The sequence below is a fragment of the Anolis carolinensis genome, unplaced genomic scaffold (genome assembly GCF_035594765.1).
Source record: "Anolis carolinensis isolate JA03-04 unplaced genomic scaffold, rAnoCar3.1.pri scaffold_7, whole genome shotgun sequence".
Taxonomy (NCBI): domain Eukaryota; kingdom Metazoa; phylum Chordata; class Lepidosauria; order Squamata; family Dactyloidae; genus Anolis; species Anolis carolinensis.
This window is the reverse complement of record NW_026943818.1, coordinates 35,095,765-35,117,240: the sequence shown is the minus strand read 5'-3', so window position 1 is coordinate 35,117,240 and position 21,476 is coordinate 35,095,765. Positions and strand designations below refer to the sequence as shown.

The following is a 21,476-nucleotide window of genomic DNA, read 5'->3' as shown; positions in this document are numbered from 1 at the left end:
GCAATCACGTTACTAAATATTTTATAGTCTACGTTTAATAATGATATCGGCCTGTAATTTTTAACATTTTCTGGGTCCGAATTCTCTTTATGTATTAGGCATATGTTTGCTTCTTTCCATGTGCTTGGCATTTTCTTTTGTTGTCTTATTTCGCTCATAATTTTCTTCAAATAGGGGGTTATCTCGTTTTGGAAGGTTTTGTAATAGATCGCCGTTAGTCCATCTGGGCCTGGGGCTTTGTTCGTTTTCATACTTTTTATAGCTTTTATTATCTCTCCTTCTGTGATCTCTTTATTCAATTCTTCTCTCTGTTCTTCTGAGATTCTTTGTATGTTACACTGTCCTATATATTCTGTTATCCTTTCTTTATTTATCTGTTCGTCCTGATACAATTTTTTGTAAAATTTTGCAAAATTGTTCCTTATTTCTTCCTCTTGAGTGTATATCTTATCTGCCTCCTTTAATTTTGTCACCACAGTAGCTTCTCTTTTTTTTCGTAACCTCCTCGCCAACCATCTTCCCGGCTTGTTCGCATTTTGGAAATAATCTTGTTTTATATATTTAAGTTGGTTTGCTCTTTCCTCCATCTCTAGGTGTTCTCTTTGCTTGTGTAGTAATTGCAAATTCTTTTGAGCGTTTTCATTCTTTGGCTCCTTCTTAAGTAACTCCTCTTCTTTACTGATTTTTTCCATTATTTTTTCGAAATCCTGCCTTCTCTTTTTTTTCTTTAGTGCTTTTTGTTGGATAAAGTACCCCCTCATTACCGCCTTACTGGCCTCCCAAACTGTGTACAGATGTACTTCTGATGTATCGTTTTGTCTAAAATACTCCGTTAGTAATTTTCTGTTCTTTTCAATGTCTTCTTCTTTTTTTAATAAATTGTCATCCAGTTTCCACCTTACTGTTTTTTTTGAGTTATAGATTTTTAGTTCAATCGGGCAATGGTCCGAATCCAATCTTGGTAAAATCCTTATCTTATTTATTTTTGTTACTAGAGATTTTGAAGTCCAAACCATATCAATTCTGGACCAGGTTTTGTGCCTGGACGAATAGAAGGTATAATCCCTCGTCTTTTCATTTTTCTCTCTCCAAGCATCTACCAGATTAAAATCTTTTAACATATTTATCATTTGTTTTGGTAGATTACCCGAATTGCTTGTTTTGTCTTTCTTCTTCCCCATTTCTTTACTTCTGTCCATTTTTCCGTCTATTACTCCATTGTAGTCTCCTACAATCATTAGTTGATCAAATTCCTGATTATTTATATTTTCTTGTAGCTTGTCTATAAATATCTTTTTTGAGTCATTTGGCGCATAGATATTGCATATCAATGTTTTCACATTCTGTATCGTAATGTTTACGCCCACGAATCTTCCTTCCCCGTCTTTGAAGGCCAAATTTGCTGGTATTTCTTTGTTTACATACGTCACCACGCCCCTTTTCTTCTCTGCTGCCGAGGCATAAAATGCATTACCTAACCTTTTATTTTCTAAATGTGCTACATGTCTGTGTGCTATATGTGTCTCTTGTAATGCAATAATTTGACAGTTTCTTTTGCTTAGTGTGTCAAAGATTTTATTTCTCTTATATTGTGAGTTCAGGCCATTAACATTATTAATATATACTTTTAATTCACTTAGCATTGTCCTTCTTCTTTTTGATTTTCTTCTTCTTTCTCCTCTTTTTCTTCCTCTTCTTCCACTCTTTCCATACTTTCCTCCTGTGTTTCCTTTACTCTGTCCAGGTTCGCTATTTCTGTATTTCCTCTTAGATTTAATCTATAGTTTCCCAGATCCATCTCTTCCTTATCCGGAGAGAACTCTCGCAATCTCTTCTTTTTCTTCTCTCTTTCATTGTTTTCATGTTCCTCCTCTTCTCTATCCTTCCCCTTTTCTGATTTAATTTTTCTTAAGAACTCTTTAGCACCTTCTTCTGTGGTTATCCAGTATTTCCGTTCTCTAAATGTCGCCATTAACCCCTCTTCTCTTTCCCATTTAAACTTTATTTTCCTCTTTTTTAATTCGTCAGTGAGTGGGGTATATTTTCTTCTTCTGTTTATCACCGAACTTGGTTGTTCTTTTAAGATGGCTACCTTTTTTTCTTTAAAGTAGATTTGTTTTCTGTTGTTTATTTTCAATATTTCGTCTCTTATTACTTTCCTTGTCAGATGTACAATCACATCTCTTGGTGTTTTGTTTTTCTTTGCATATATTGTATTTACTCTGTATGTCCTATCCATCTGCTCTTCCATTTCTCTCTCTGTACATCCCAGGAGATTGGAGAGTATCTCCACCACCGTCAGTCTTATATCTTCTCTTGGTTCTTCCACTATGTTTCGTAACCTTAGCTGGAACTCCATTTCTTTTGCTTCCAGTTCTTCCTGTTTCCTTTCCATTTTTCTATTTCTTTCATGTATTTCTTTTATTTCCTTCTGCGTGGTTTCTTGAATTTTCCTTAACTCCTTCTTCTCTGACCTTAATTCTCTCAAATCTTCCTGGATTTGGTTCATCTCTTTTTTCATTTCTCCTAGATCTTCCTTCCATTCCTTTCTCATATCTGACATTTGTTCTTGCACCATCTTTTGAAGTATATCCTGCTTCTCTTGCATTCTATAAACCTCCTTCATCATGTCTCTCATCATATCCCTGAGATTCATGTCTTCCGGTATGGATGATCTCCTAGGTTGGGTCTTCAAGTCCTTTGTTTCTTTTTCTCCCTTTGGTTTGTAGTGTGCCATTTTATTCTTATTTCTTCTTCTCTCCTTCTTTCCCTTCTTTTATCTCTGCTCCTTCTTCTTTAGTTCTTTGTCTCTCTCCTGTAATTTATTTATTCGTTTATTTATTTGTTACTCCCTCGTGGTATTCCCTTACCTTGCCCTTATATCAATATCCTAATTGCCTCTTTCTTCGTTTATTTATTTATTATTTATTTATTTATTTTCTTTCCCTTCCCTAGTAAATCAAATTTTTACCTCTACTGCTTCTTCGTCTGGCTCCTTTTGTCTAACTCCTTCTTTTGCTTCTTTGGCCTCCTTCTTCCGTTCCTTTGTCAATCCAATTATTCTCACCAGCTTTCCTTCCTTATTTATTGATTGATCTTGCTTTTCACCTGTTGGCTCTCTCTCTGTTCTCGCGGGGTACTTTTGGCACGATCTCACTTTCCCTGTGTCAGCGTTTTCCCTTCTCTGTCCCCCGTTCTCGCGAGATCCCCTTGTGGTAGCGGGAGGATTATTTCCCCCTCCGTTCTCTGTTTGCTTATTTTCCTGGAGTCAAAACAGCCTCCTTTCTCAAGGCTCCTCTCAAGGTCAGATCTTCCCCTTCTCTGGTTTGTTTATTCTTTACTTTTAGCCTTACAGGTCCCTTCAACAAACCTCTGTGTTCCTCCCACGGCTTCACTCTGCCTTTGTGTGTTTTTCTTCCGTCCACCTCTTCCCCTTCTTTTGAGGCGGCGGCTTCTTGGCTCACTGGGTTGTTATGCCATGATCTAGATTTCCTAACTAGTGCAGTGATCCAAATAATATAGGTCCCGGATATAAAGTATTAAGTAATGTCCCACGTATTAGTTATGTTTAAGCACTCCCAGCTTAGCTCCTTCCCTTTACAATTGAGATTTTACCTTTATTTCCTTTATTTTCCTTTCCTTCCTTGTCGTTCCTCTGTGTCAGGCTCGCGCTCCCTTTCCTCTCTTCCGGGTTACTCTCTCCTATTTTGTCCGTTCAATTTTTTTTTTTTTCCGTCTCCTCACCCTTCACACTCTTTCCTTCCCCCTTCCTTTCCAGGGGACCTTCTTACCCTCCAATTCCGACAATCTTTTCTTATTTATATATATTTGTCTGTTTCTTTACCTTTCCTTTCTCGTCTTGGTGGGCGCGCGCGCGGCTGGAGATGTGGCGGGTTTCCCCTTGCGTTCCGCTGCGATCCGCCGTACTGATGGACCATCTACCGGATCCTTTTGGGGGCTCCTCTTGAGGAGAAGACCCTCTCAGGACCATCGGCTGGCACCCTCAGTTTCGCTGTCCCCCTCAACTCTATCCGTGAGGGGGAGGGAGCTCATGCTCTACCCGATCTTTGCAGCCAGAACCGGCACCTCCTAAAGTGCCTGACTCTCCGCCATTCGCGCACACCCGGAAGTCCCAATTTTTTAGTGTTTTTTATTGATTATTATTATTCGGTTGCTAGGAGACCAAGTTGGAGGAGCTTAGCCTTCTAACTGGCAGCAATTGGATAAAAGCAATTATTCCTCTCTCTCTAATTAGGACTTTATTTTTCTTTTCTTTTTGTTGTATCAACCTAGAGGCGTGGATGACGGGTTGTGTTGTCAAATTTCGAGGTTGGAGGGCCTGTAGTTTTGTTGTTTTGTGGGTCGCCGTGATGCCATCACTCTTTTATATATATACTAGATGGTCCATGTGGCCCCTTTCAATGCCGTTATTCTATGGGTTGTTGTATGTCTTTCGGGCTGTGTGGCCATGTTCCAGAAGTATTCTCTCCTGACGTTTCACCCACATCTATGGCAGGCATCCTCAGAGGTTGTGAGGTATGGATAAACTAAGGAAAGGAAAAAATATATATCTGTGGAGAGTCCAGGGTGTGGCAAAAGTCCTTTGTCACTGGGAAGCCAGCATTAATGTTTCAGTTAATCATCCTAATTAGCATTGGAAAGGTTTTTGTCTCTCCTTTGTTCAGAGTCATTAGCTGTCCTTGGTTCCCATCTACTGTTTTGATTTTAAAGTTTTTTTCAATACTGGTAGCCAGATTTTATTCATTTTTTTCAATACTGGTAGCCAGATTTTGTTCAAAGCAGATAATATAAGATTATAAATGGGTTATATAGCTGTGTGGAAGGGCCTTGAGTCTACACTCCCATATAATCCAGTGAAAATTAGATAATCTGTGGAAGAGGCCTAAGTGAGGCCTAACTATGCCTGTCCCCTGGGCTGAGTGGGTTGCTAGGAGACCAAGTGGGTGGAACTTAGCCTTGTAACTGGCAGCAATTGGATAAAAACAATTATTCCTCTCCCTGTAATTAGGACTTTATTTTTCTTTTCTTTTTGTTGTATCAACCTAGAGCCGTGAATGATGGGTTGTGTTGTCAAAGTTCGAGGTTGGGGGGCCTGTAGTTTTGTTGTTTTGTCCGCTGCCCTGATGCCATCACTCTTTTATATATATAGATATAGATAAAAATTCAATTAAACTAAAATACCTCTAAAATTCCCGGACTGAATAAAATCAATTAAAATCTTTTCCAATAGTGGGAAGGTGTCTCATATATTTCATATTCATGGGAGTGTTCACGGCACTAATATATAACATTAATGAGTGTTATACTCACTTTTATTCTCGTTTCCCTCCCCAGGCTATGTGGCTTTGAACCGTTCTTTGACCCAAGGGGAGACCAATACATGTACAGCAGGATCCTGAATTGCGACTACGAGTTTGTCTCTCCGTGGTGGGACGAGGTGTCTCTCAACGCCAAGGATCTGGTGAGTGTCTCCCAGATCCTTTGCCTTCAGCCCATTTCTGCTCACCCGTAAGAGGCTGAGCACCTTAAATTAAAACATTTCACAGGCGTTCTATACCATTTTGTGTGGATTTTACGTTGCATTTCCTTTCTCTTTAAAGGTTTTATTTTATTAATTGAATTTATCCAATTTCCTAGCCCATATAACCAGAACCTCCCCAAAACAATGTTGGCACAACTGCGGGAAAACCGCAACATACACCCACATGTGGTGGGATTGCCAAAAAATACAAAAGTTCCACAAAACAATTAAGAAAGAAATGGAGGAGCTATTAGGAATAAAAATAGATTGGAACAAGAGACAATTTTTCCTCCAGAAAATTGAAGGTGAAGGGGGAACTAAAAAATATGGGAACGATTAATCTATATATATAAAAGAGTGATGGCATCAGGGCAGCGGACAAAACAACAAAACTACAGGCCCCCCCAACCTCAAAATTTGACAACACAATCCATCATCCATGCCTCTAGGTTGATACAACAAAAAGAAAAGAAAAATAAAGTCCTAATTAGAGGAAGAACAATAATTGTTTTTATCCAATTGCTGCCAGTTAGAAGGCTAAGCTCCATACATAGACCCCCTCTATCGTCACCACTTTCACAGTACACAAACAACCAAATGCATACTAAACATAAAGACAACCATACAACACAACCATACAACTACCTCAACAATTTCTCACCAACACCACCAGACAACACCACAGCAACACATAGCTGGGCACAGCTAGTAAATTATATGTTAGATGCAATTAAAACCACAATCGCTTTAGGCTGGAAGGACCAAAGGAAATGGGACATTAAAACATGGTATAAATATTTAGCAGACTACCTCCTCCAAGACTACATTAGCGAAAGGAAAAGTTACTATAGAAAAGGCCGAATCAGAAAGGCATGGGAGGTAAAATGGAAAGACTTAATATATAAAAGGGTAATGAAATTTCGGCCTAGGACAAAACAAAACTACACATCCCAGAAACACTAAACTTGGCAGCACAACCCCTCATCCATGCCTCTACGTTCTTACAACAAAAAGAAAAGAAAAATAAAGTCCTAATTAGAAGGAGAGGAATAATTGTTTTTATTCCAATTGCTGCCAGTTAGAAGGCTAAGCTCTGCCCACTTGGTCTCCTAGCAACCCACTCAGCCCAGGGGAGAGGCAGAGTTAGGCCTCACTTAGGCCTCTTCCACACTGCCTATAAAATTTTCTTCTTTTTCTCCTAGCAAACCACTCAGCCCAGGGGACAGGTAGAGTTAGGCCTCAGACCTCTTCCACACTGCCTATAAAATACAGACTATCTGATTTCAACTGGATTATATGGCAACGTAGACTCAAGGCTCTTCCACGCAGCTATATAACCCATTTATAATGGACTTAATGTCAGGGGAAAACCTTTACCCTTTACCTTAACTACCACCAATTCCTCAATACTTTATTTCCCAGAACACCAGACTTCGCCACAGCAATACGTGGCCGGGCACAGCTAGTTTACAGAATAAAGGGGAAAGACAAATATAAGGAATTAAACAAGATTATCTTCATGATCGAACAATTGTAATAAATATAGAAAATTTGTAAACTGTGGAGGGGAGGGAGAAAAATGAAGAAGAATGTAAACATGTGTTACTGATGGAAAATGTTCTGAACGTTTGTATAATTTTTAAAGTTTAAAAAAACTTTTTTAAAAAATTAAAACATTTCAACCTCATGACATTGTTCTCCTTCTCCTTGTAGGTGCAGAAGCTGATTGTCTTGGATCCCCAGAAGAGACTCACGGTGCAGCAGGCGCTCGGACACCCCTGGGTGACAGGCAAAGCGGCCAAGTTTGCCCACATGGACAGCACCCAGAAGAAACTGCAGGAGTTTAATGCCAGGAGGAAGCTGAAGGTAGATGGAAGTGGGGCAGGTTGGGGAGCGGGAAGGGAAGGGTGCCTGACCACTGAGAAGGCCCTGTCTCTCGTCCTGACCAATTGCACCTGCAAAGGAGGTGGGACTGAGAGCAGGGCCTCCCCAGAAGATCTTAACCTTCAAGGTGGTTCATACGTTTGGACAGGTAACCTGGGCCAGAACCATTTAGGGCAGTGATTCCCAAAGTAGGCGCTACCGCCCTCCGGTGGGTGCTGGAGCGATCCAGGGGGGCGGTGATGGCATCTATTAGGACACGGGGGCGGGGCCAAGGGAGGGGCGGGGCTTCTTCCCAAATGCCGGAGACAGGGCTGAGCCCCTGAGGCACCTATTAAGACACACAGGGGGTGGAGCTAGAGGAGTGGGCACGGCTTCTTCCCAAGAGCCCAAGACAGGGCTGAGCATCTATCTCTCTTCTGAGGCGCTTGTTGGGACACAGAGGGCGGAGCTAGGGAATGAGGCAGGGCCTCCTTCCAAGAGCCTGAGACAGGGCTGAGCCTCTATACCTCTCCTGAGAGGCCTTTTAGGACTAGAGGGTGGGGCTACGGGTGGGGGCGGGGCCTCCTTCCAAGAGCCCGAGACAGGGCTGAGCCTCTATACCTCTCCTGAGAGGCCTTTTAGGACTAAAGGGCGGGGTTAAGGAAGGGGGCGGGGCCTCCTTCCAAGAGCCCGAGACAGGGCTGAGAATCTATACCTCTCCTGAGAGGCCTTTTAGGACTAAAGGGCGGGGTTAAGGAAGGGGGCGGGGCCTCCTTCCAAGAGCCCGAGACAGGGCTGAGAATCTATACCTCTCCTGAGAGGCCTTTTAGGACTAAAGGGCGGGGCTAGGGGAGTGGGCATGGCTTCTTCCCAAGAGCCCGAGACAGGGTTGAGAATCTACACCACTCCCGAGGCTCTTGTTGGGACGCAGAGGGCGGAGCTAGGGAAGGGGGTGGAGCCTCCTTCCAAGAGCCCGAGACAGGGCTGAGCCTCTATACCTCTCCTGAGGCACTTTTTAGAACACGGGGACTGGGTATAGAGGTTCAGCCCCATCAGGCATTTGGGAAGAGGCCCCGCCCCCTCCTCTAGCCCCGCCCCCTGGCAGGTACCACAGGACAGGGATAGAAGCTCAGCCCTACCTCAGAGCTCATAACTCCGCCCATCTCAGTCCTGGTCGCCCATTTGTGGCCCCGCCCACCTCCCCCTCCCAGCCCTGCATCTTGGACTAGGGGAGAGGCTCAGCCCCGCCCTCTTGAGCAGGAGCCACACCCACCCCTCTAAGCCACGCCCACCCCTTTCCAGGGGGTGCTGAGTCATATTTTTTTCTGGAAAGGAGGCGGCAGGCCAAATAAGTTTGGGGACCACTGATCTATATACATTAATTTTATATATGAATTTTCCTCTCATATGTTTGCAGGTCTCTGCAAATCCTATATACATATAGATCCATGTGCCTGTATATCAGAGCCTCTGGTGGCTCAGTGTGTTAAAGCGCTGAGCTGCTGAACTTGCAGACCAAAAGGTCCCAGGTTCAAATCCTGGGAGCGGAGTGAGCGCCAGTTAGAAGGCTAAGCTCTGCCCACTTGGCTCCTAGCAACCCACAGTTGCCCGTTTCTGGTCTAAAACTATTTAGTTGTTTGTAATTTCCTCTATTTTTTCATCATTTTTAAATGTATTTGTTATGCAATGCTTTTGACACGAAATAAATAAAAGCAACCCACTCAGCCCAGGGGACAGGCAGAGTTAGGCCTCACTTAGGCCTCTTCCACACTGCCTATAAAATATAGATTATCTGATTTTAACTGGATTATCTGATTTGAACTGGCACAGTGTGTTAAAGCGCTGAGCTGCTGAACTTGAGACCAAAAGGTCCCAGGTTCAAATCCCGGGAGCGGAGTGAGCACCCGCTGTTAGCTCCAGCTCCTGCCAACCTAGCAGTTCGAAACATGCCAATGTGAGTAGATCAATAGGTACCGCTCCGGCGGGAAGGTAACGGCGTTCCATGCAGTCATGCCGGCCACATGATCTTGGAGGTGTCTACGGAGAACGCCGGCTCTTCGGCTTAGAAATGGAGATGAGCACCAACCTCCAGAGTCAGACACGACTGGACTTAATGTCTGGGGAAAACCTTTACCCTTGACCTTAACTACCACCAATTCCTCAAGACTTTATTTCCCAGAACACCAGACTTCGCCACAGCAACGTGTGGCCGGGCACAGCTAGTGTGTGTGTGTATATATATATATATCTATATATATAAAATGATAAAGTTGTTTGCGCAGTGACTATAACAACAAAACTAAACATCCCAGAAATACAAAATTTGGCAACACAATGCAAAAGGCTTGCCTCCAGGTTACAACAACACAACCACACCACAAAACCACAATCCAGACCCACAAAACTCACAACAACGCATCATGCGATAACAACACAACTAAACGCCCCAGAAATACAAAACTTGGCAACACAATGCAAAAGCCTTGCCTCCCAGTTGTAACAACACAACCACACCACAAAACCACACAGGACCCACAAAACTCACAACAACGCATTGTGACTATAACAACACAACTAAATGCCCCAGAAATACGAAACTTGGCAACACAACGCAAAAGCCTTCACTCCAGGTTGTAACAACACAACCACACCACAAAACCACAATCCGGACCCATAAAACTCACAACAACACATCGTGACTATAACAACACAACTAATTGCCCTAGAAATACGAAACTTGGCACACAATTAAACGCCCCAGAAATATAAAACTTGACAACACAACGCAAAAACCTTGCCTCCCAGTTGTAACAATACAACCACACCACAAAACCACAATCTGGACCCACAAAACTCACAACAATGCATCGTGACTATAACAACACAACTAAACGCCCCAGAAATACAAAACCTGGCACACAACTAAACGCCCCAGGAATACAAAACTTGACAACACAACACAAAAGCCTTTTCTCCCGGTTGTAACAACACAACTACACCACAAAACCACAATCCGGACCCACAAAACTCGCAACAACGCTTTGTGACTATAACACAACTAAACGCCCCAGAAATACAAAATTTGACAAAACAACGCAAAAGCCTTGCCTCCCAGTTATAAGAACACAACCACAACACAAAACCACAATCCGGACCCACAAAACTCACAACAACGCATCATGACTATAACAACACAACTAAACACCCCAGAAATACAAAACTTGGCAAAACAATGCAAAAGCCTTGCCTCCCAGTTGTAACAACACAACCACACCACAAAACCACACTGAACCCACAAAACTCACAACAACGCATCATGACTATAACAGCACAACTAAATGCCCCAGAAATACGAACCTTGGCAACACAATGCAAAAGCATTCCCTCCCGATTGTAACAACACAACCACACCACAAAACCACAATCCGGACCCACAAAACTCACAACAACGCATTGTGACTATAACAAATACAAAATTTGACAACACAACTCATCCACCTCCCCAATCCCTACCTTCACACTTGGCCTCCAAAAAAACAATTACAATAATAACGACAACAACAACAACAATAAGAATCAACACCATCACAGGCAAGAAACAGCCAGGCACTGAGGCTGAGAGGCCAGTCAGTGCTACACTGGGCCTCCAAAAAACAATACAGTAGCATCTAACTTATCCAACCTTCACGACCACAACAACAACAATAATAATAAACACCTACACAGGCAAAACAAAAAAAGGACTATTGTACCACAATAAAAATATAAACCGCACTCAGCAGAATCAGACATTACAACTAACAACAAACCAAAGACAACAGGGATCTCAAGCAATTATCAATCAACACAAAAATTGAAGAAGGTAACAGACTTCAAATACTACGACTAATGTGAGTATAAAGAAGGTGGAGGTCACAGCATCAATACAACCTAATGTAGACTGACCAACACCACCAGACTCAGACACAGCAACGCGTGGCCGGGCACAGCTAGTGTATATATATATATATATATATATATATATATATATATATATATATATAGCATAGCATGTTACTAGGGGGAAATAAAATACAATACAATAATAACAATACAATAATAATAATAATAATAATATAATAATAATAATAATAATAATAATAATAATAATAAAAGGCCACCCTGATGGGATCTGCGCGCATCATCCGAAAATACATCACACAGTCCTAGACACTTGGGAAGTGTTTGACTTGTGATTTTGTGATACCAAATCCAGCATATCTATGTTGTTTGCTGTGTCATAATAAGTCGACGACAGATCCCAAATGTCCGACTCTGCGGGTTGGCTTATACTCGAGTATATACAGTAAAAAAAATTCCCTCCAATTGTTTTTTTTTTTTAATAGGCTGCTATGAAAGCTGTGGTCGCCTCTGGCCGCCTGGGCAACCATGCCCACTACGAGGGCTCTAAAAACGGCCGCCAACAAGATGCCCCGAAAGAAGAGCCTCAGGCGGCAGGAAGCAGCAACGTTTACAAATCGGAACTCACCGGGCTCAGCGCACAAGACGTGGATGTTTCTCCATCCGCGGCGGAGAAGCAAGAGGGTCAAGTCGTGCTCAACGGCGCCAGTGGCAAGAGTTAACCAGACTCGGGCGCTTGGATCCAGGCCAGTGGTGAGTCCAAGGGGTGAAAGTCTCCCCTCGTGAAGATGAAGGCGGCGTTGAGAAGGATGACGGGCACCTGCCGGGTTGAGAAAGTGTTCCGACAAAGGAGAGAAACTGCTCCTGAACGCCGCCAGACGTTGAGAAGACATTTCGCAGCTGTGTCTCGCTTTCCCTCCAAAGATTTTTCCCCCGTCCCACGAGTATCCCCCTCTCTTTTAAACATTTAACTCAACTCCAAACCTAACTCACATCCCACTCTAAACCTTTTTTCGAGCAACATATTTTTAAAGCAGAAGTTCCCAAACTTATTTGGCCTGCCGCTCCCTTTCTGGAAAAAAATATGACTCAGCACCACCTGGAAAGGGGGCGTGGCTTAGAGGGGTGGGCGTGGCTCCTGCTCAAGAGGGCGGGGCTGAGCCTCTCCCCTATTCCTGCGAGAGGAGGTGGGCGGGGCCACAAATGGGCGGCCAGGACTGGGATGGGCGGAGTTACGAGCTCTGAGCTAGGGCTGAGCATCTATCTCTGTCCTGCGGTGCTTTCCAGGACACAGGGGGCGGGGCCTCTTCCCAAGTGACTGATGGGGCTGAACCTCTATATTTATTACATCATTTTTATAACATCACTTCTACCCCGCCCTTCACACCCAAGCGCCACAGGGGAGGTATATAGAGGCTCAGGCCTGTCTCATGCTCTTGGGAAGAGGCCCCGTCCCTAGCCCTGCCCTTTAGTCCTAAAAGGCCTCTCAGGAGAGATATAGAGGCTCAGCCCTGTCTCAGGCTCTTGGAAGGAGGCCCCGCCCCCTTCCCTAACTCCGTCCTTTAGTCCTAAAAGGCCTCTCAGGAGAGGTATAGAGGCTCAGCCCTATCTCAGGCTCTTGGAAGGAGGCCCCGCCCCCACCCCTAGCCCCGCCCTTTAGTCCTGAAAGGCCTCTCGGGAGAGGTATAGAGGCTCAGCCCTGTCTCGGGCTCTTGGAAGGAGGCCCCGCCCCCTTCCCTAACTCCGTCCTTTAGTCTTAAAAGGCCTCTCAGGAGAGGTATAGAGGCTCAGCCCTATCTCAGGCTCTTGAAAGGAGGCCCCACCCCCTTCCCTAACTCCATCATTTAGTCCTAAAAGGCCTCTCAGGAGAGGTATAGAGGCTCAGCCCTATCTCAGGCTCTTGAAAGGAGGCCCCACCCCCTTCCCTAACTCCATCATTTAGTCCTAAAAGGCCTCTCAGGAGAGGTATAGAGGCTCAGTGCTATCTCAGGCTCTTGGAAGGAGCCCCCCCCTTCCCTAACTTTGTCCTTTAGTCCAAAAAGGCCTCTCAGGAGAGGTATAGAGGCTCAGCCCTATCTCAGGCTCTTGGAAGGAGGCCCCACCCTTTTCCCTAACTCCATCCTTTAGTCCAAAAAGGCCTCTCAGGAGAGGTATAGAGGCTCAGCCCTGTCTCGGGCTCTTGGAAGGAGGCCCCGCCCCCACCCCTAGCCCCGCCCTTTAGTCCTGAAAGGCCTCTCAGGAGAGGTGTAGAGGCTCAGCCCTGTCTCGCGCTCTTGGAAGGAGGCCCCGCCCCCACCCCTAGCCCCGCCCTTTAGTCCTGAAAGGCCTCTCAGGAGAGGTGTAGAGGCTCAGCCCTGTCTCGCGCTCTTGGAAGGAGGCCCCGCCCCCACCCCTAGCCCCGCCCTTTAGTCCTGAAAGGCCTCTCAGGAGAGGTGTAGAGGCTCAGCCCTGTCTCGCGCTCTTGGAAGGAGAATTTCTTTCAAGTTCTGTATAAAATCCAGAGATATGCCACCTTGCCACTGCTATGAACAACTGTCTGGAAAACTAGGAAAATTAGGGTTTAATTTTATTACACAACAAATCCCAACTAGCATTTGCAAAAATTACTTTTCTTAGACCCCTCATTGTTGCGGGCTGCAATTCCCATGGCCACACAGGCTTTCATTGTGATCAATGAAAAAAAATCTACACAAGGTTAAGATATTTATATCTTATTACATTATAAGTGTATCCAGAGTATTCCTGGTAACATCCTATTGAGGCCACATTATTAAAGGGCTTGTGAACAGAATGATGTTCTTCCACATTAACCAATGCAATTTTTTAAGACACGCAGATTTTTTTTTCCAAAAGAAAGAGAAACTCTGTCAAACCTGCATGAGATGAAAGCGTCGAAGAGATAAACAAACACTATAAAGGTTCAAAACATAAAAAGAGATGTATATATTAGAGCAACTTGCAAAGGCCACAGAAATAGTCAGGCCTCTCTGAGTATAGAGCTATCTTCCTTCTATGTAAAAAGGATAAGCGAATACTATAGAGTTTCAAAACATAAGTTGCACTATGTAATTCAGAGCACCATATACATACAATATTACCTGAGAGTAAACAACAATAATGAAAATAATAAGTACAGTCAACTGTTATAATCCACAGTAGTACCTTCCAGACTGTAATAGTCTCCACTATTTAAACATCAATTGAATTTGGAAACCAAAATAATATAAACACATTCAACCTTTGCAAAATAATATTGGTTAATATATATTTTAAGACTTCACAGGTATTGAAAAGCTTGTTCCAAAAACCTTGACCAAAAGTTCTTTTGATTCTTTGGTCAAGGTTTTTGGAACAAGCTTTTCAATACCTGTGAAGTCAAAAAAATATATTAACCAATCTTATTTTGCAAAGGTTGGATGTGTTTAAATTATTTTGGTTGCCAAATTCAATTGATGTTTAAATAGTGGAGACTATTACAGTCTGGAAGGTACTACTGTGGATTATAACAGTTGACTGTACTTATTATTTTCATTATTCCAAATTTATTTAATGCTTAGACCATATTTTCATTATTGTTGTTTACTCTCAGGTAATATTGTATGTATATGGTGCTCTGAATTACATAGTGCAACTTATGTTTTGAAACTTTATAGTATTCGCTTATCCTTTTTACATAGAAGGAAGATAGCTCTATACTCAGAGAGGCCTGACTATTTCTGTGGCCTTTACATGTCACATCTCTTTTTATGTTTTGAACCTTTATAGTGTTTGTTTATCTCTTTGACATTGTCTAGTATAGACATTTGTGTGTATTTATCATCATGAGATGAAAGCGACCAACATGATTGGAGGGTGAAAGTGGATTCATAACTCTTTAGATTTGTTGCTTAGTTTTAGGAGTAGAAATATATAAGTGTTTTTTGCATTGTAGGCTTACTCAAACATAGGCTTCCACTTGTGTTTGGTTACTTCCAAGAAGCTATATCTTGGATAGTAGCCTCATAAGCAAGCGGAGACATGTTTATTTATGCTCACCTTATTCCTAGGAAATGTGTATAGAATGACAGTCTTAATATTTCTGTATATACATACTAGCTTGGGTTATTTGAAAAAGTCATTTTTTTAATTGTACAAAATGCATAAGGTTGTGGGTGAACTACAACTCACATTATGACAGGTGAACCCCGTGAATTTCTATCAGTACTTAAAGTTTGTTATGTTGGGCAAGTTTGGTCCAGATCCATCATTGGTGGAGGTCACAGTTTCTTTGGTTGTGGGTGAACTACAACTCCCAGAAAGGAAGGTCAATCCCATTAAAACCCCTCCAGTAGGTTGAGTGAGTCATGGGAGTTCTGTGTGCCAAGTTTGGTCCAGATCCAACAACTCTGAACAAAGGATTCCCCCAGGCCAGGATGTGAGGTTGGGAAGGCCATTTAATGCTAATCACGGTGATTAATTACAACATTCACACTGGCCTCCAGCAGACAAGAGTTCTTTCTTCCACCCAGATATATAAACCTTCCTTGCTTAGTTTCTCCATACCTCACAACCTCTTGAGGATGCATGCCATAAATGTGGGCGAAACGTCAGGAGAGAATGCTTCTGGAACATGGCCATACAACCCTGTGATCCTGGCCATGAAAGCCTTCGACAACACATATCCCGCAATTCTTATATTCCAATCGAGAGAAATCATCCCATCAAATCAAAGTTATTTTACTTCATGTAGATTTCAAGTTCATCTCATTTGCTCCCCAAAGTCTGTGCATTTGTGTAAAGCCACCTAAAGCATTAATTGTTTTACTTTTATTTGTAGTTTTACTACAGCTCCCATACGCTTGCTCAGGGCCGTAGCCAGAAAAAAATTTCGGGAGGGGTTTTGAAAATTTTTGGGGGGGGGGGGGGTTGAACCCCTAGCACACACCTCTCCCCGCTACAAACCTCTAAATATCTGCTTGAAATAGTGCCTGGAGGGACTCTTAATGTTTTGTGTCTCATAGACTTAGCATGGGGATTTGGTTAACCAGTTAAAATTCATGAGTAAACCAGGTTTTTTTTATAACCTGGAAACCTTCGGGGGGGGGGGTTGAACCCCTAAAACCGCCCTCTCGCTATAGGCCTGCTTGCTCCCTCCGCTTCTCCTCCAGAATTCACATCTTTTGTGTTTTCGAGCTTGCTTTTGGACAGATGTTGAAGCCAATCGTTGCCCTCCCTAAGGATTTAGTCCGGGATCACGGAGCTCCTAATCCCCAACTGTCCTGATTTGGCAGGGAGAGTCCCGATTAAACCCAGATATGAGTAATACTTGGGTTCTTTGGAGGGGTTTTTGAAAATGCTTTTTTCTATCTCTGCAAACTTTGATACCTGTTTTTGTTGGGCTTTTTTGTAACAACATTTGTACAGACCTTCAGGTCGTCGATATCCTTTCCTGTTCGGCAAACATGGTGCTGTTTGGCGGAATGTCGGAAATATAGGGAAGGGCGACACATTGGCGAGAAAGACAGAAATCAGACCAATCTGTACATAAAGTAGTGGTAGATGTTCCTTCTTTAACCTCTTTATTCTTAATGTAGTTGTGCATTAGCCCACGGGAGGTGTCGGTAAGACAAATTTTCAGAAAGAAACGGGCACGAGTCCCTTGCCATGTGATTCCGATCGGAGTTTAAAAAAACAATTTAGTTATTCGACATTATTGTGCCCCTTCTACTGTTATAGTAACACATGAAAACAAGACATCTGTTAATAAAATATTTGGAATGGTTGCATATGCATTGTTGGTGTCGGGTCTTGTTTTTCCCTTCATTTTTTTTTCTTTATACAGAGCCAGTTTCTGAAATGATACTGTAAATCATTGCCGCCTCCTGAAAAAAACGTATAAGGACAAATCTGCTACAAAACAGGAGCTTTTTTGTTGAGTTTTGCGCAGACGGGGAAGCCTTAGCATTGAACGGTTGTGTTGTTAAAGGGCGAAGTATGGAACCCTGCGCAGACGGGGAAGCCTTAGCATTGAACGGTTGTGTTGTTGAAGTGCGAAGTATGGAACCCTGCACAGACGGGGAAGCCTTAGCATTGGACGGTTGTGTTGTTAAAGTGCCAAGTATGGAACCCTGCGCAGACGGGGAAGCCTTAGCATTGAACGGTTGTGTTGTTAAAGGGCGAAGTATGGAACCCTGCGCAGACGGGGAAGCCTTAGCATTGAACGGTTGTGTTGTTAAAGTGCCAAGTATGGAACCCTGCGCAGACGGGGAAGCCTTAGCATTGGATGGTTGTGTTGTTGAAGTGCGAAGTATGGAACCCTGCGCAGACGGGGAAGCCTTAGCATTGAACGGTTGGGTTGTTAAAGTGCAAAGTATGGAACCCTGCGCAGACGGGGAATCCTTAGCATTGAACGGTTGTGTTGTTAAAGGGCGAAGTATGGAACCCTGCGCAGACGGAGAAGCCTTAGCATTGAACGGTTGTGTTGTTAAAGGGCGAAGTATGGAACCCTGCGCAGACGGGGAAGCCTTAGCATTGAACGGTTGGGTTGTTAAAGTGCAAAGTATGGAACCCTGCGCAGACGGGGAAGCCTTAGCATTGAACGGATGTGTTGTTAAAGGGCGAAGTATGGAACCCTGCGCAGACGGAGAAGCCTTAGCATTGAACGGTTGTGTTGTTAAAGGGCGAAGTATGGAACCCTGCGCAGACGGAGAAGCCTTAGCATTGAACGGTTGTGTTGTTAAAGGGCGAAGTATGGAACCCTGCGCAGACGGGGAAGCCTTAGCATTGAACGGTTGGGTTGTTAAAGGGCGAAGTATGGAACCCTGCGCAGACGGGGAAGCCTTAGCATTGAACGGATGTGTTGTTAAAGGGCGAAGTATGGAACCCTGCGCAGACGGGGAAGCCTTAGCATTGAACGGTTGTGTTGTTAAAGGGCGAAGTATGGAACCCTGCGCAGACGGAGAAGCCTTAGCATTGAACGGTTGTGTTGTTAAAGGGCGAAGTATGGAACCCTGCACAGACGGAGAAGCCTTAGCATTGAACGGTTGTGTTGTTAAAGGGCGAAGTATGGAACCCTGCGCAGACGGAGAAGCCTTAGCATTGAACGGTTGTGTTGTTAAAGGGCGAAGTATGGAACCCTGCGCAGACGGAGAAGCCTTAGCATTGAACGGTTGTGTTGTTAAAGGGCGAAGTATGGAACCCTGCGCAGACGGGGAAGCCTTAGCATTGAACGGATGTGTTGTTAAAGGGCGAAGTATGGAACCCTGCGCAGACGGAGAAGCCTTAGCATTGAACGGTTGTGTTGTTAAAGGGCGAAGTATGGAACCCTGCGCAGACGGAGAAGCCTTAGCATTGAACGGTTGTGTTGTTAAAGGGCGAAGTATGGAACCCTGCGCAGACGGGGAAGCCTTAGCATTGAACGGTTGTGTTGTTAAAGGGCGAAGTATGGAACCCTGCGCAGACGGGGAAGCCTTAGCATTGAACGGTTGTGTTGTTAAAGGGCGAAGTATGGAACCCTGCGCAGACGGGGAAGCCTTAGCATTGAACGGTTGTGTTGTTAAAGGGCGAAGTATGGAACCCTGCGCAGACGGGGAAGCCTTAGCATTGAACGGTTGTGTTGTTAAAGGGCGAAGTATGGAACCCTGCGCAGACGGGGAAGCCTTAGCATTGAACGGTTGTGTTGTTAAAGGGCGAAGTATGGAACCCTGCGCAGACGGGGAAGCCTTAGCATTGAACGGTTGTGTTGTTAAAGGGCGAAGTATGGAACCCTGCGCAGACGGGGAAGTCTTAGCATTGAACGGTTGTGTTGTTAAAGTGCGAAGTATGGAACCCTGCACAGACAGGGAAACCTTAGCATTGGACGGTTGTGTTGTTAAAGGGCAAAGTATGGAACCCTGCGCAGACGGGGAAGCCTTAGCATTGAACGATTGTGTTGTTAAAGGGCGAAGTATTTAATAGGCTTTTCCTTAATCCCTCATTATCCAACATTTTCGCTTATCCAACGTTCTCCCGTCCCGTTTATGTTGGATGAGCGAGACTCTACTGTATTATTATATTGTACTATATGACTATATTGCAATATTAGTAATATTACATGTCATATAAATATACAATTATAATAGTGTATTATTATTATATTGTATTACTTTATAATATTATTATCAATATTATAAGTATATACTGTACAAGATATACCGTATATACTCAAGTATAAGCCAACCCGAATATAAGCCAAGACACCTAATTTTACCACAAAAAACCGGGGAAAACACTGACTCCAGTATAAGCCGAGGGTGGTAAATTTCAGAAATAAAAACAGATACCAATAAAATTACATTAATTGAGGCATCAGTAGGTTAAATGTTTTTGAATATTTACATAAAGCTCTAATTTATGATAAGATTGTCCAACTCTGATTAAATCATTATTCACATCTTCTTCAATGTAAATGTGCTTACGTATCCTTTTCATAATAATAGAGTAAAATAATAAACGTAATAATAATAATAATAATAATAATAATAATAATAAATACTGGAAAATACTTCATGTAGTAATAAATAGAGTAAAATAATAAATATAATAATAATAATATCAGAGTGAAATAATAAATGTATTATTATTAATAAAAATAGAGTAAAATAAATGTAATAGTAGCAAAAATAACAGAGAAAAATAATAAATATAATAATACTAATAATAATAGAGAAAAATAATAAATGTACCATATAGTCTCAAGTATAAGCTGATCCAAATATAAGCCAACCAGGACCCTCACCCGAGTATAAGCTGAGGGGGGCTTTTTTAGTCTTAAAAAAAGGCTGAAAAACTAGGCTTATACTCGAGTATATACAGTAATATTAATATAGTATGAGTATTATATATTATAAGATACAACCACCAAAACAGATGGTACAGAGTTCAAAATATAGCTGCTTAGTTTCTAAAGGCTCAAATGAAATATAAATCTACTGTAAAGCTAGAAAATTGGGTCTGAAGGAAAATCTCTTGGGGGCCAGTATTCTTATTGAGGGATGATGCCCTCATTTCGCGTATCCTGTAGCCGTGACTTCTCCAGCGGCTCAAAATAATAATGATATTTTTTCTTGTTCTGAAATATTATCATCTTCACCCCCCGTCATCTTGCCCAAACGCCAGGATATGAAGGTACAGAGTCAAAAGGGGGTAAGCCATTCCAGCTGAGCCGGTGTCGCTCCCAGCCTACATGCATGAATGCTTCTCACGCATGCATGCACACGCGAGTGCCCACGTGGGGTGGGAAGTAAGTGCATTGCTAGCTCAGGGCTACAAGTAACCAGACCTTAAATACAACGTGCTTAGAGGTACACGGTGCCATTTGGGGTGACAAATGAAGTGCACCGGCCTCACATGAAGATAGTCCATTGTGGGCCGGGAAAGACCACTGTCAATGGCTAGAATTCCCTTTATGTGGCTTGGACATCTATATACAGGCAGTCCCCAAGTTACAATTATCTGACAAAGAAGAAGAACATGCCCTGGCAGAATATGTAAACCAATTGAAGAACCTGCTTTGATTGAAGTAAAAAATCAGACAGACAAAACACCAGTACAAGAAAACCGCACTACAAACTAGAGCAGAATCAGTACAAGAAACCCGCACTACAAACTAGAGCAGAATCAGTACAAGAAAACCGCACTACAAACTAGAGCAGAATCAGTTCAAGAAAACCGCACTACAAACTAGAGCAGAATCAGTACAAGAAACCCGCACTACAAACTAGAGCAGAATCAGTACAAGAAAACCGCACTACGAACTAGAGCAGAATCAGTACAAGAAAACCGCACTACAAACTAGAGCAGAATCAGTACAAGAAAACCGCACTACAAACTAGAGCAGAGTCAGTACAAGAAAACCGCACTACAAACTAGAGCAGAATCAGTACAAGAAAACCGCACTACAAACTAGAGCAGAGTCAGTACAAGAAAACCGCACTACAAACTAGAGCAGAATCAGTACAAGAAAACCACACTACAAACTAGAGCAGAATCAGTACAAGAAAACCGCACTACAAACTAGAGCAGAATCAGTACAAGAAACCCGCACTACAAACTAGAGCAGAATCAGTACAAGAAACCGCACTACAAACTAGAGCAGAATCAGTTCAAGAAAACCGCACTACAAACTAGAGCAGAATCAGTACAAGAAACCCGC

At 43.0% G+C, this 21,476-nt stretch overlaps 1 protein-coding gene across 1 annotated transcript in view; it reads left to right on the top strand.

The window, feature by feature from the left end:
- LOC100564355 (calcium/calmodulin-dependent protein kinase type IV) overlaps positions 1 to 17,076 on the top strand; it is a 60,999-nt gene extending 43,923 nt beyond the window's left edge. The window contains exons 9-11 of the mRNA XM_062958919.1: positions 5,356 to 5,482; positions 7,256 to 7,408; positions 11,791 to 17,076. Of these exons, the coding sequence (XP_062814989.1) occupies positions 5,356 to 5,482; positions 7,256 to 7,408; positions 11,791 to 12,027 (517 nt within the window). The 3' untranslated portion in view covers positions 12,028 to 17,076. The remainder of the gene's footprint in view (positions 1 to 5,355; positions 5,483 to 7,255; positions 7,409 to 11,790) is intronic.
- The last annotated feature ends 4,400 nt before the right edge of the window (positions 17,077 to 21,476 follow it).